The sequence below is a fragment of the Pseudophryne corroboree genome, chromosome 7 (assembly GCF_028390025.1).
Source record: "Pseudophryne corroboree isolate aPseCor3 chromosome 7, aPseCor3.hap2, whole genome shotgun sequence".
Classification (NCBI taxonomy): Eukaryota; Metazoa; Chordata; class Amphibia; order Anura; family Myobatrachidae; genus Pseudophryne; species Pseudophryne corroboree.
Genome location: NC_086450.1, coordinates 13749628 through 13766063, shown reverse-complemented (window position 1 = coordinate 13766063; position 16436 = coordinate 13749628). Strand labels below are relative to the sequence as shown.

General features: G+C 44.8%; 1 protein-coding gene across 1 annotated transcript in view; it reads right to left on the bottom strand.

Moving 5' to 3' along the window:
• TRPM2 (transient receptor potential cation channel subfamily M member 2) overlaps positions 1–16436 on the bottom strand; it is a 177652-nt gene that overhangs the window by 56471 nt on the left and 104745 nt on the right. Inside the window, 1 exon segment of the mRNA XM_063932704.1 lies at positions 8082–8089. Within this exon segment, the coding sequence (XP_063788774.1) occupies positions 8082–8089 (8 nt within the window).

Here is a 16436-nt window from a genome sequence, read left to right as displayed (position 1 = left end):
TCTTTGAAAGATAAACTGGTACACAGCTCCATTGAAAATAATAAAAGGAGCAGTATCCGCACCTTGGGTTTCCATCGATGCACCACATGCAATATGTGCAGAGCTACAAAAGGCACAAATAAATTAAAGGAATTTTCTGTGAATGGGACAAAATATGACATAAAGGAATTTATCACCTGTAATTCCAAAAACGTCATATATGCCATAGAATGCCAATGTTCCCTGCTATACATAGGGAAAACAACAAGATGTTTAAAAACAAGGCTAGGGGAACATCTGTACAACATAAAAAGGGGTTTGGAGACCCATGCCCTGTCTTCCCATTTTAAAAATGTACATGGGGCAAGCTATGTGGAATTAAATCTTTTTGGGGCATCCAATTAATTAACCCAACATGGCGAGACAAAGACATTGAGGTCCCCCTAGCTAAAGCTGAGATGCGCTGGATCTATAAACTTGGCTCCCTAATCCCCAATGGTCTCAATTCCGATTTTGAGCTCAAATGGTTTTTAGAATCTTGATTTTAGAATTTCTTCTATTTTTAATGCATGTATTTTTTGACTATATAGTCTTTTTACACATATTTATGTTTTATTTTGTTCCATGCTGCCTCTCCATAACCATATCCCCAATGATGTAAATATGGACTTTAAAATCTGTCCGAAAACGCGACCGCCTGCTGAAAACTAAAATACCGCGGTTTGGAACACAAACAGGAAGAACTAAGACGTCGGTGGAACGCATACGTCACTTCCGGTGACGTACTTCCGCAAGAGAAGCCTACACGCGTCAGGATCACGATCGTCCTCAGGTGGAGGAGATCAATTAAGAGGGTATTTAAAGACTTACAGAACAGGACAACCTTATGCTTCTGAGGAAGGTCCTCTGAGACCGAAAGCGCGCTTAAGCACAAGGTCCTGCCGTTCCGGAGCCCTGTCCAGGATACCATTTCAGCTGAATCTGTTTGGACTCTGGAATCCGGTATTAATCACCAATTGGTGATATATGCTTTTAAACTTTTATTCTTTGTAAGTGTGTTATTTGTAAAAATAAAATTGTTATATGGTTAGACATACTGCACCATATCTACATTATTTTAAGTCCCCAGCACATGTGCGGCTCTGGGCATTCTATGCCATCTAGTGGACGATTTCCAACATTACATTGAAGTTTCCATGGGAGCTGAGAAATAACATCGTCTGGTGGATGATATGCGAGTTTTATCCATACCTTTTGTGAGTTGAACAAATAAATAGTCCTTCCATTTACCATCAAAATTGGTTGCACTATGTTGTGTATGTCTCACTCTTTCAGACATGTGTCTTCCTTGAAATGAATTCATGACAACAAGTGTATAACTTTGTTACTGAAAAAAAGTAAGCTATTAAGAAGATTTATCCCTGTTTGGTGAAACTAGTAGCGCCGGTGTGTGGTCACGACATTGTGTGTTTGGTTATTGAGCGGTTCCAGGTCGGCCGTACACACAGAACGATGTTCCAATGTATCTACAGATATACTGGTCATCGTCTGTGCAGCAGGGCCGACACAGTTCACAGACATCGTTTCTACACACCCGCTGACCAGTTGATGATATATTAGCCGATCAATTGATCGGCCAATATATCTGCCAGTGTGCACCCACCATTACTCTGAAGGAGATAAAAGGGTACCAGACCATCTACCTGGAACACATCTCATTCAAAGAAGTCAAGCCCAATAAAACCCACGCATAAAAGTGTAGAGACGGAATTAAGGCAGCTACAGTATGGCAGTTAGGGAAAGTTCTAATGATGGTAAAGTAATTCCTATGTTAGAGGATACAAATTTATGCCAGACTTGAATATCCGTGGAAACTCCTTTAGCCATAGGAGATCTGGGAGAGCAAAAGGAGACATCATCGCACTTTCAATAATTACCCAAGATTTTAGGGAATCAGATCGGAACCAGTCTTTAATTTGGCTCAATATACAGGCGGAGTGGTATGCCTCAAAATCTGGAAAGGCAGCACCTCCTCTAAGTTTCGGAAGGGAAATAGTATTTCTGGCTATTTTGGGCTTAGAGCCTATCCATACATATTTAATAAGAATTTGGTTAAACCTGTTAAATAATTGTCTGGGAAGAAGTCTTGGAATAGTACGGTAGCGGTACATTAATTTAGGTAACAGCACCAATTTAGCAGCCGCTATGCGGCCCAACCAAGAGATTTCTTTCGTCAGAGTCTCAGAGGACGTCAATAAAGGTTTATAATTGCAATCTATTAAATCACAGTCCCTAGCTAGGTTAACCCCCTAAATACTTGAGAGACTTAAACTGCCAAGCATACCTAAAGTTTTCTTTTAATCCCTGTAATAAGTTTGCAGGAATATGGAGAGGGAGGGCCTCAGTCTTTGAAGTATTCAGTTTATAATACGATACCTCAGAATACTGCTTCAATAAACATAAGAGAATGTCATCCACAAAGAGAATAATCTTATGAAAAATATCACCAATGATAGGACCACAGATATCCGCAGATGATCTGATTCTCTCAGCCAGGGGCTCAATTGCTAACGCAAAAGATGAGAAGCAATAACGGGCAGCCTTGTCACGTACCATTGGTGATATCAAAACTTTTTGAAAGGCAACTAGTGACATAATCTCTAGCAGATGGGAAAGAGTAAAGTTCAAGGATAGAGTCAAGTATGTTTCCCGGAATGCCAAAACACAGCAACGCGGCCTGTACAAACCCCCAATGAAGTCTATCACACGCCTTTTCGGCATCTAAAGAACTAGAAGAGGGGACTTGTAGGAGTCACAATAGTCTGTGACATTAAGAACCTGACGTGTGTTGTCTGGAGCCTGTCTGCCCGGTATAAACCCCACCTGGTCCGATTTAATAAGAGTAGACAAAAAGGGGCAAATACTGTACGATTTGCAATCATTTTGGCATATATTTTGACATCTGCGTTTAGCAAGGCTCTGGGCCTATAGTTTTACACCGAGGAAGGTGATTTCCTAAGTTTAGGAATAGTCACAATTTGTGCAGATAGCATTTCCTTTAGGCAACACTTAACAGTTGAAGCTTTGTTAAACACGGATGTCAGAACCGGTGGCAGCTTGGCTTTTAATACTTTGTAAAAGTGTGATGGGAATCCGTCCGAGCCAGAGGCTGTATCAGATGATAACGAATCAATGGTCGCTACTATTTCATCTGTGGACCAGGGGGAGCTCAGGGACAGGCGGGCCTCAGAGTCTAACGAAGGGAGTGATAAGGAGTGTAAAAAGGTATCAATGTCCGCCTTTGTTGGCTGAGGGGTGTTTAAATCATCCTGTAAATTATAGAGGTTTAAATAATATTCCGCAAACGTGTTAGCAATTTGGTACGGGTCAGATACCTTAGAAGTTGAACCTCTAATGGTGTATACATGGTGCACCTGGTCTCTCGCCTTCCGCCCCCTCAACTTACTGGCTAACAATCGGCCGGCACTATTGCCAAAAACATAGAACTTCTGATTAAGCAGTGCTAGATTGCGCTGTACTTCTTTTAATGAAAAAGAGTTAACTTTTTCTGGGGCCAGGAGAAGTCGCTTAAGAAGAGTCTTGTCAGCCGGATTTACTTTATGCGCTCGCTCCAAATCAAGAGCCTCTTTTTCAGCTTGTTCATAAATACGTTTATAGTCCCTTTTTAATTTTGCAGCTATTTGTATAGCTGAACCTCTAACGACAGCCTTAAGAGAACACCAATGGTTGAATATGTGTCTTTAGGGTCATTCTCACTGAGATAATGGGACACAGACTGTTGAGTAGCTTGTCGAGCTTCCAGGAGAGAGAGGGCATTAAATCTCAGCCTCCATGGCCCAGGCGTGACCCTCCTGGCACCAATATCCCGTACCAACGACAAGGTGGAGTCATCCGACCATGTCATTGGTAATATATCTATTTTACTTCTAGAGGCTAGAGTCTATTTGTCTGAAAGCGATAGATCGATTCTAGAATATGATCTATGTTCATAGGAATAGAACGAAACGTCTCTCACTGTGCGATGTTTAGATCTCCAAACATCATAAAGATCGTATTCCGCAATCAGTAGACCAATTCCTTTAGCAAAATCATGAGGCGTGGAACTATGTGAAACGATCTGTCTGGATCTATCCATAATCGGGTCAAGTACCATATTAAAGTCCACAAGACCCAAAAGTGCCTCTTTAAAATGGGTCTGCAAAACTGTACAAAACTTCTTACAAAAATATACAGTAACAGTCTATTAATATTATGGACATAACAGGACACCACAGTAACATCTACATTGTCTAGAGTCCACACTAAAATCAGATATCTTCCCTCTGGATCAGAATATTGTGAAGAGACCCTGAATGAGCAGAGGTGGAAAACTAAGATAGCCACACCTGCTTTCTTCTGTCGGCCATTAGCTGTGTAGCAAAGGGGGTATTTAGAGTTCCGAAACAGAGGAGGTGCTGCATTTTTAAAATGGGTTTCCTGAACCGCCACAATATGTGCTTTTAATCTATGAAAATAGTTTAAGGCAAGTCTTCCTCTTCTGAACTCAGTCCCTTAGCATTAATAGAGACTACATTGATAATTGTTAATAAAATAATAAAAACTAAGCAGCGATTAACAACTATTATAAAAGGTTCTGCAAAAAGGAAGTCTGGCAGTAAGAAAGAACACAGCACAAAAAATAAAATACACACAAACACATAAGGAAAAAAACAAAAAACAAACTGACCTCACATGGGGTCGAGACAGGCGCCATACCATGGTCGCCTGAAGAGTAAGCATGGGGGGGTTAGTGACCAGTCTCCCGTCGTTTATAATAGTACAACTATTCTGCGCCACCCGAAGTTGAGACATAAACTGTTGCCCACTTCGATGTGTCCCCCCCTCTCCCTCCGAAAAGGAAAAGACTGAAGACATTCAAAACATCAGAGCAATAAGCGGCAGAGAGAAACACCAAACAGGGAAACAAAAGCAGAAAAATAATAGATACATCATTATATACTAACCATGAACCATATCATGAAGATCTGAGACCTTAGGAAATGAAGGAAATGCACAGAGAGAAAAAACAGCTTCAACCTACAATAAAAGAATCAAACCTCGGAGCCGTCAGTAAACAATCCATAGCAAGGGAGCCAAAAGGAACCACCAGGTACTCATCGTCTTGGCCCAGCCGTAGACCAGTCCTGCTGGAGTCCACGAGGCGGGGAGCCATGAACAGTAGACTCTGCCAGATTCCATTTCTCCACAACTTCATGCCATCAGGCAGGTTATTTATAGCAGTTGTGGAGTTGTCCCGCGTTATCAACAATTTAGTGGGAAAGCCCAACCTATAGGGGACATTGGCTTTCCTAAGAGCACTGGTGACAGGCATTTCAGCAACGTGCCTCTGGAGAAATCCCTAAACAGTTGGAGGGAGCCAAGAGCCCCTGAGGTATCAGATGTCGGTCTAACAGCCTTCTATATCACCTCGTTTACATGGAAGAAGTGGATTTTCATCAGAACATCTCAATGTACATCGTCAGGTGCAGACCGGGCCTTGGGCAAGCGGTGTATGCGATCTATCAGAAGATCGCACGTTGCCAAAGACGGTGTCAATTTCCGGAATAAATTGGTAGTGTAATCATGTAAGCTTCTATTAGAAACAGTTTCTGGTACACCTTTTAGTTTCAAGTTATTTCTTCTAGACCTATCCTCCAAATCCGTGCTCTTATGCCTCAAAGGCGAAACTTCCATCTCCAACTGGTCATGCGAAGTAATAAGTGCATTGTGAGATCCAACTGCATCCTCCATTATTGTCTCAAGATGGTCGGTTCGGCCTCCCAGTTCATCTATATTCTGTTGGCACGTTTGGAGGGTGACTTTAAATTCAGCAGCCACTTCGTCCTTATATGGTGACAATAGTGCTTTCATAGTTGCAACTGTTAATGCATCATTATCATCAATAGCGCTATGTTTAACAGTGACTTGAGCCAGAGAAGAAGTGCTGGTACAGTAGATTGAAGCAGGAGAGTTTCAGCTTTTTTAGGTTTAGAAGATTTAAACGACGGCTTAAAAAAAGTGACCTGAGAGACAGTCTTAGCCACCTTAACTTTTTTAGGAGGCATGACGCAGTTATATTGAGAAGTATGAGAAGCGATGCAGAGAGGAGCATGTATATATAAAAGGACAACTCCTCTAGAAAAAAAACTGGTATATCATATCACTAAGAAAATGAGCGACAGGGAGTTTATAGGGAAATCATTCGCCCAGGAGGGGTCTCCCATCAGAACAGAGCAAAAACATCACATGAGTGAAGTAAATGAGAAAACTAGAAAAATTATAAAGATTTTGGGCAGCAGTTATTTATATGCAAAATACAGTCAATGGGGTATATTTACTAAAATTCGTATTTTTTCGAAAAAGGTCAAAGATCAATCACGAATGACATCGACAGTGTAAAATTGCAACTTTTTGAATTGATTACGACTAATTTACTAAGCTGCCGTATTTTGCCTTTTCGGGTTTTCCGATGTCGATGTCATTCGTGTTTTTTTTCCGTTTTTTACGGAAGTGATTAGCAAAACACTGCCGACTTTACCACAATGAATCTCGGCAGGATCTGTGTGATCCGTGCTGGGGTTCATTTTTTTTTTTTTTTTTTTAAATAAGCACTGTAAAACTAAAAAAAAAAATTGCGTGGAGTCCCCCCTCCTAAGCATAACCAGCCTCGGGCTCTTTGAGCCGGTCCTGGTTGCAGAAATATGGGGAAAAAATGGACAGGGGTTCCCCCATATTTAAACAACCAACACCGGGCTCTGCGCCTGGTCCTGGTTCCCAAAATACGGGGGACAAAAAGAGTAGGGGTCCCCCGTATTTAAGAAACCAGCACCGGGCTCCACTAGCTGGACAGATAATGCCACAGCCGGGGGTCACTTTGATACAGTGCCCTGCGGCCGTGGCATCAAATATCCAACTAGTCACCACTGGCCGGGGTACCCTGGGGGAGTGGGGACCCCTACAATCAAGGGGTGTCCCCCCCCAGCCACCCAAGGGCCAGGGGTGAAGCACGAGGCTGTCCCCCCCATCCAATGGGCTGCGGATGGGGGGCTGATAGCCTTTGTTGTAAAGTGAAAGATATTGTTCTTAGTAGCAGTACTACAAGGCCCAGCAAGCCTCCACCGCAAGCTGGTACTTGGAGGACCACAAGTACCAGCATGCGGCGGAAAAACGGGCCCGCTGGTACCTGTAGTACTACTACTAAAAAAATACCCAAAAAAAGACATTACACACACACACCTTGATAGTAAAACTTTAATGCATCCATCCACACCAACATACAAACATACTTACCTATGTCCCCACGCAGGTCGGTCCTCTTGTCCAGTAGAATCCATGGTGTACCTGTTGAATAAATTATACTCACCAAATCCTGTGTTGAAGGCTCCTCGGTAAATCCAGTTGTAATCCACGTACTTGATAAAAATAAAAAAACGGAGACCCGGTCCTCGCACTGAAAGGGGACCCATGTTTTCACATGGGTCCCCTTTCCCCGGATGCCAGAAACCCACTTTGACTTCTGTCTAAGTGGGTTTCTTCAGCCAATCAGGGAGCGCCACGTTGTGGCACCCTCCTGATCGGCTGTGTGCTCCTGTACTGACTGACAGGCGGCACACGGCAGTGTTACAATGTAGCGCCTATGCGCTCCATTGTAACCAATGGTGGGAACTTTCTGCTCAGCGGTTGACCGAAAGTGACCTCACCGCTGAGCAGAAAGTTCCCACCATTGGTTACAATGGAGCGCATAGGCGCTACATTGTAACACTGCCGTGTGCCGCCTGTCAGTCAGTACAGGAGCACACAGCCGACCAGGAGGGTGCTACAACGTGGCGCTCCCTGATTGGCTGAAGAAATCCACTTAGACAGAAGTCAAAGTGGGTTTCTGGCATTCGGGGAAAGGGGTCCCATGTGAAAACATGGGGCCCCTTTCAGTTCGTGGTCGGGTATTCGTTTTTATATTTTCTCAAGTACGTGGATAACAAATGGATTTGAAGAGGACCGATCTACACTGGATATTGTGAGTATAATTTTTTCAACAGGTACACCATGGATTCTACTGGAGAAGAGGACCGACCTGCGTGTGAAAATAAGGTAAGTATGTGTATATGTTTGTGTGGATGGATGTATTAAAACTTTACTTTCAAGGTGTGTATGTTTTGTCATTTTTGGGGTATTTTTTTAGTAGTAGTTCTACAGGTACCAGCGGCCCAGTTTTTCCGCCGCATGCTGGTACTTGTGGTTCTCCAAGTACCAGCTTGCGGGGGAGGCTTGCTGGGACTTGTAGTACTGCTACTAAAAACAATATTCAAAACTATCCAAAAAGGCTATCAGCCCCCCATCCGCAGCCCATTGGATGGGGGGGACAGCCTCGGGCTTCAACCCTGGCCCTCGGGTGGCTGGGGGGGGACCCCTTGATTGAAGGGGTCCCCACTCCCCCAGGGTACCCCGGCCAGGGGTGACTAGTTGGATATTTGATGCAACGGCCGCAGGGCACTGTATAAAAGTGACCCCCGGCTGTGGCATTATCTGTCCAGCTAGTGGAGCCCGGTGCTGGTTTCAAAAATACGGGGGACCCCTACTCTTTTTGTCCCCCGTATTTTTGGAACCAGGACCGGGCGCAGAGCCCGATGCTGGTTGCTTAAATATGGGGGAACCCCTGTCCTTTTTTTCCCCATATTTCTGCAACCAGGGTCGGCTCAAAGAGCCCGAGGCTGGTTATGCTTAGGAGGGGGGACCCCACGCAATTTTTTTGTGTGAAAAATAACACTTTCCCACCCCTTCCCACTGATATACATGCACAGATCTCATGGATCCGTGCATGCCTATCCAATCACGGCTCAAAAAAGCAGGTCTGTTTTTTTTTAGCACTTTTTTACGATTTGTAATTTTTCACGGCAGTGTTTGGCTCTTTTGAGATTTGCACTTTTTAGTAAATGACCGAGTTCTGCTAATTTGCTGGCGTATTTGACCGATGGTGTATTCATTCGTATTTTTTTTCTTGGACTTCCAAAAAAATACGAATGCCCTCATCACTGCCGTGATTTGAGTTTAGTAAATGACCGAGATGACACTTTGAAGAGAAAACTGCATCTCGGTCAAAATCGGGATCTTAGTAAATATACCCCAATGATGTGATAGTGACAACTGAAACTAGGAGTAATGTGTCTGCAATAATGGCATACAGTCAGCAGATGGAGCTCCAAGTGAAGGGAATAATGCAGTATAGTGGAAAAATAAACAATAAATCACAGCAGCACAGCATCAATCACTTTGCAGAGCAAGGGATATGGGACCACGGCAACCTCAAGGTGTAACAGGAATCCTTGATAATGACTGACTCCCTTAACATCAGCCAGTGCAGCTCCAACTTTCCTAGAGCCAGTACTAAATGGACTCCAGAAACACTTATCAGCCACACAGCTTGTAAGTAGAGATGTGCGGCAGGCACTTTTTGTGTATTGTGTTTTGGTTCTAATTCCACTTTTGTGTTTTGGTTTTGGCTTGGTTTTGCCAAAACCACCCTTTTGTGTTTTGATTTTGGTTTTGGATCTGGATGATTTTTGAAAAAAACATAAAAACTGCCAAAATCACAGAATTCGGGGGTAATTTTGATCCTACGGTATTATTAATCTCAATAACAATCATTTCCACTCTATTCTGAACACCTCACACCTCACAATATTGTTTTTAGGCCAAAAGGTTGCACCAAGGTTGCTGGATGACTAAGCTAAGCGACACAAGTGTGTGGCACAAACCCCTGCCCATCTAGGAGTGGCACTGCAGTGGCAGACAGGATGGCACTTTTCAAAAACTAGACCCCAAACAGCACCTCATGCAAAGATGTATAAGAGGTGCAATGAGGTAGCTGTATGACTAAGCCAAGCGACACAAACAATTGGCCCATCTAGGAGTGGCACTGCAGTGGCAGACAGGAGGGCAGATATAAAAAAAAAGGCCCCAAACAGCACATGATGCAAAGAATAAAAAAAGGTGCACCGAGGTTGTTGTATGACTAAGCTAAGCAACACAACCAACTGGCCCATCTAGTAGTGTCACGCAGAGGCTGAATGTCGAGAGTGGGCCGCAATTGTTCGGTCCACTGACAGCATCTCCAGCATGCCCCTGTCATTTTAAAAAAAATTCTGCAATTGGTGGACTTATACGTTAGTACCCCAGGACTAATACAGCAATACCCCTGGACTCATATGGCAGTGTCACACAGGATGGCACTTTTCAAAAACTAGACCCCAAACAGCACCTCATAAAAAGATGTCGAAGAGGTGCAATGAGGTAGCTGTATGACTAAGCCAAGTAACACAAACAATTCCCACTGGAATTATACGTCCAAATAACTGGAATTATACGTCCAAATCACTGGAATTAAATGGCAAAATCACTGAAATTATACGTCCAAATCACTGGAATTATACTGCAAAATCACTGGAATTATAATGCGAAATCAATGGAATTATACGTCCAAATCACTGGAATTAAATGGCAGTACCACTGGACATATATAGAAGTGTCAGATAGGATGCCACTTTAAAGAAATAGTCCCCAAATAGCACATGATGATAGGAAAAAAGAGGTGCAAGATGGAATTGTCCTTGGGCCCTCCCACCCTTATGTTGTATAAACAGGACATGCACACTTTAACAAACCCATCATTTCAGCGACAGGGTCTGCCACACGACTGTGACTGAAATTACTGGTCGGTTTGGGCCCCCACCAAAAAAGAAGCAATCAATCTCTCCTTGCACAAACTGGCTCTACAGAGGCAATATTGGTAGCATTGGTGGTCATTCCGAGTTGATCGCTAGCTAAAAATGTTCGATGCGCAGCGATGATGCAAAAAAGGCACTTCTGCGCATGCGTATGCAGAGCAGTGCGCACGTGCGACGTACTTTCACAACGGTCGATGTATTTTTACACAAGGTCTAGCGAAGCATTTCTGTCGCACTGCTGGCCGCAAACTGATTGACAGAGAGAGGGCATTTTTGGGTGTAAACTGACCGTTTTCAGGGAGTGTTCGAAAAAACGCAGGCGTGGCAGGACAAACGCAGGCGTGGCTGGCCGAACGCAGGCGTGTTTGTGACATCAAAACAGGAACTGAACCGTCTGAAGTCATCACAAGCGCTGAGGAGTTCTGAAGCTACTCTGAAACTGCACAGTTTGTTTTGTAGCTGCTCTGTGATCCTTTCGTTCACACGTCTGCTAAGCTAAAATACACTCCCCGAGGGCGGCAGCTTAGCGTTTGCACGGCTGCTAAAACTGCTAGTGAGCGAACAACTTGGAATGATCACCACTGTCCGATATCACAAATCCCCAGGAGAGTCTAAGGCCCTCATTCCGAGCTTTTAGCAGCATTGCACACGCTAAGCCGCCGCCTACTGGGAGTGAATCTTAGCTTCTTAAAATTGCGAACAAAATATTCTCAAAATTTCGATTAAACATCTCTGTGCAGTTTCTGAGTAGCTCCAGACTTACTCGGCATCTGCGATCAGTTCAGTGCTTGTCATTCCTGGTTTGACGTCACAAACACACCCAGCGTTCGTCCAGACACTCCTCCGTTTCTCCAGCCACTCCCGCGTTTTTCCCAGAAACTGTAGCGTTTTTTCCCACACGCCCATAAAACGGCCAGTTTCCGCCCAGAAACACCCACTTCCTGTCAATCACATTACGATCGCCAGAACGAAGAAAAAGCCGTGAGTAAAATACCTAACTGCATAGCAAATTTACTTGGCGCAGTCGCAGTGCGAACATTGCGCATGCGCACTAAGCGGAAAATCGCTGCGATGCGAAAAAATTTACAGAGCGAACAACTCGGAATGACCACCTAAGTGGGGTAAGCCATTGTGCGATAAGAGGTTGTCAGCGGTGTGCCTCTTATAGAAAGCGGTGATACATAGCTTAGCGTGCCTAGGAATGAGTTGGCGTTTGCGAGATGCTGCTACTGGTGCCGCTGCTGCTGTTGTTGCTGCCCAGTGGGCTGTCACAGTCATATAGTCCTTAGTCTGCCCTGTTAAACTTGTCCACATGTCCGTGGTTAAGTGGACAGTGGGCACAACTGCATTTTTTAGGACACTCGGTATCCCCTGCCTAGTGAAGTGAAATCTAGATGGGATTTAGTACCGGGGACACACTAGCTCCATCAATTCTCTAAGTCCCACTGAACTAATGGTGGATACCGGATGCACGTCTAACACCAACATAGTTGTCAAGGCCTCAGTTATCCGCTTTGCAACAGGATGACTGCTGTCATATTTCATCTTTCTTGCAAAGGACTGTTGGACAGTCAATTCCGAATTCCCCTCTAGGATGATGATCGAGTCCCAGCAGCAACAACAGCAACGGCAGCAGCAGGCGTACCATTCAAGGATCCTCCGGAGGAATCCCGGTTAGGAGAGGACTCCTCAGTCTTGCCAGTGACATGGCCTGCAGGACTACTGACGTTCCTAACTGAGGAGGAAGATGACATTGAGGGAGTTGGTGGTGTGGCTTGCAGGAGCTTGGGTACAAGAGGAAGAAGGGATTTAGGTGTCAGTGGACTGCTTACACTCTTACCCAAAGTTTCTGAACTTGACAATGACTTCTGATGAATGCGCAGCAGGTGACGTATAAGGGAGGATGTTCCTAGGTGGTTAACGTCCTTAGCCCTACTTATTATGGATTGACAAAGGCAACACGCAGGCATGACAATGGACTTATTCATCCCATGGACAACTGTCTCCCCTGGTGCCTGATTTAAACAAACCACATCACCATCAGAATCCTCATCGTCAACTTCCTCCTCATTGCCAGCAACACCCATATCCTCATCCTGGTGTACTTCAACAGTGACATCTTCACTTTGAATATCAGAAACTGGACTGCGGGTGCCACTTCCAGCACTTGCAGGGGGCGTGCAAATGGTGGAAGGAGCCACCTCTTTCTGTCCAATGTTGGGAAGGTCAGGCATCGCAACCACAGACACACTTGTGGATTTGTGGATTTGTGATACCATCTTAGAACTCACAGTTCTTTGCTGTGCTTTTGCCAGCTTAACTCTTATAATTTTACTAGCGGTGGGATGAGGGCTTCCATCATCATGTGAAGCTGAACCACTAGTCATGAACATAGGCCCAGGCCTTAGCCATTTCTTGCCACTCCATGTCATAAATGGCACATTGGTAAGTTTACGTTTCTCCTCAGACCATTTAAATTTATTTGTTTAGGGTCTTTTCACTGAACTTTGTCTTTTTGGATTTTACATGCCCTCTACTATCACATTGGGCATCGGGCTTGGCAGACGACGTTGATGGCATTTCATCATCTATGTCATGACTAGTGGCAGCAGCATCAGTACTAGGAGGAAGTGGTTCTTGATCTTTCCCTATTTTTTCCTCCAAATTTTTGTTCTCCATTATTTTTCTGGAGTTATATAACACAAAATGCGGCAGAGGAGAGCGTACCCATACACCACACAGGGCAAAACCCTGTAAAAATGATTTGGATTAAATATTAATAACTCCTTTATTGGTAGAAAATAATATACAGCACAGGACAGTACCACTGGACATATACGGCAGTACCACTGGACTGGATTTATACGACAGTATCACTGGAATTATACAGCAGTACCACTGGACATATATAGCAGTATCACTGGACTTATACGGCAGAATCAGTGGCCTGGATATATACGGCAGTATCACTGGAATTATATGGCAGTACCACTGGACATATACGGCAGTATCACTGGACTGGATTTATACGGCAGTACCACTGGAAATATACAGCAGTATCACTGGACATATATGGCAGTATCACTTGACTGAATTTATACGCCAGTACCACTGGACATATACGGCAGTATCACTTGAGTTATACGGCATTACCACTGGACTTATACGGCAGTACCACTCATAGGTGCCGATTCCGTGGGTGCTCCGGGCCCAAGTACCCACGGACAATCAGGAGCACAAACGGAACCAGCCGCTGCCCCAGTTACCGCTAGACGCCGCTGCGTCCGGCCTGCAGTGGATTTAGACGCGCTGAGGGCTGCGGAAGCGCTTCCTTACAGTGTAGTGTAAAAAAAAAAAAAAATGGCCGCCGCCAGGGAGGAGACGGGCGCTAGAGGTCACATTTGACCTCTAGTGCCTGTTTACCCGGTGGCGGGCATTTTAAGGTTTTTTTTTACACTACACTGTACGGAAGCGCTTCTGCAGCCCCCAGCGCGTCTAAATCCACTGCGGGGGCTAGCAGCAGCTACCATCAGTAACAGTGAGTAGTGTCACTCACTGTGTACGACGCTGCCCACAGCAACAGTGGCTCTCTCTTTTGGCTTTTACTCTCCCTCTCCTTCTCTCTCTCTCCTCTCCCTCTCTCTCTCTCCCCCTCCCTCTCCTTCTTTCCCTCCCCCCCCCCCCTCCCCTTCTCCCTCTCCTTCTCTCCCTCTCTCTCTCTCTCTTCTCCCCCTCTCTCTTTCCCTCCCTCCCTCTCTTTCTCTCCCCCCCTCTCTCCTTCCCTCTCCTTCTCTCCCTCTCTCTCTCTCCCCACCCTTCTCTCTCTCTCATTGGGTCGCAGCCGTACATGGACTGATCTATACCACCACTCATCATCATTTTATTTTCCCCTGTAAAGAATGTGTAATATTTATATCTATCCTATATATGTCTTGATATATTGTGTGTTGTGTAATGGGCATTACGGTGTGTTGCATAATGTGTAATGGGCATTACGGTGTGTTGCATAATGTGTAGTAGGCATTATGGTATGTTGCATAATGTGTAATGGGCATTACGGTGTGTTGCATAATGTGTAATGGGCATTACGGTGTGTTGCATAATGTGTAATAGGCATTACGGTGTGTTGCATAATGTGTAGTAGGCATTATGGTATGTTGAATAATGTGTAATGGGCATTATGGTGTGTTGTATAATGTGTAATAGGCATTACGGTGTGTTGCATAATGTGTAATGGGCATTAGTCACTGCCGCGGCCGCCCATTCATTCCCGCTCCCGCCGAGCACCCACCAGCAAAAACATAAATCGGCACTTATGGTACCACTGGACTTATACGGCAGTACCACTGGACTTATAAGGCAGTATCACTGGACTGGATTTATATGGCAGTGTCACTGGACTTATACAGCAGTACCACTGGACATATGCAGCAGTATCACTCGACTGGATTTATACGGCAGTACCACTGGATTTTTACGGCAGTACCACTGGACATATACGGCAGTATCACTGGAATTATATGGCAGTGCCACTGGACAGATAAGGCAGTATCACTGGACCGGATTTATATGGCAGTACCACTGGACATATACGGCAGTACCACTGGACATATATGGCAGTATCACTGGACATATACGGCAGAATCGCTGGACTGGATTTATATGCCAGTACCACTGGATTTATACGGCAGTACCACTGGACATATACGTCAGTATCACTGGACTGGATTTATACGCCAGTACCACTGGATTTATATGGCAGTATCACAGGACTTATACGGCAATATCACTGGACATATATGGCAGTATCACTGGACATATACGGCAGTACCACTGGACATATACGGCAGTACCACTGGACATATACGGCAGTACCACTGGACTTATACAGCAGCACAGGGGCACCACCACTGGACTGACGCAGGAAAACACAGCACCACTGCAATGGACTGGACTTATACAGCAGCACTGGACATGTAGCAGCAGAGGAGACCACCACTGTGACTGGACTGATGCAGCACAAGACAGCACTGGAATCGCCACCCCATTGTCCCTCCCGCACAGACACTGAGGACGGATACTCGTCCTCTTGCTACACTCTCCAATCCCGAAGTGAAAATAGCGGCGACGCACGGCTCCTTATATGGAATCCAAAACCCGCAAGAATCCGACAAAAGGGAGGCTGACATTTTGCCTCTTTCTGGTTTCCGAGTCAGGGGGGAAAACCAGAGCAGGGCTCGGATCCGGGCTCGGGTTGTGAAATTCAGGGGGGTTCTGTTCTCAGAGGACAAAATCCGCTCATCTCTAATATATATATATATATATATATATATATATATATATTTCCACAAGTACCAAGTAGAGCCGCAGCACACTTCCAGGTCAATTGCTAGGTGCCAGGTCAGATAATTAACACAATACTGTCCATACACTAAGGAACCCCACAGGAACCAAGCTCAGGATAGACCAGCACACTGTTCAATCATATGATTGAACAGTGTGCTGGTCTATCCTGAGCTTGGTTCCTGTGGGGTTCCTTAGTGTATGGACAGTATTGTGTATATATATATATATATATATATATATATATATTAGTGATGTGCACCGGCAATTTTTCGGGTTTTGTGTTTTGGTTTTGGGTTCGGTTCCGCGGCCGTGCTCTGGGTTCGAACGCGT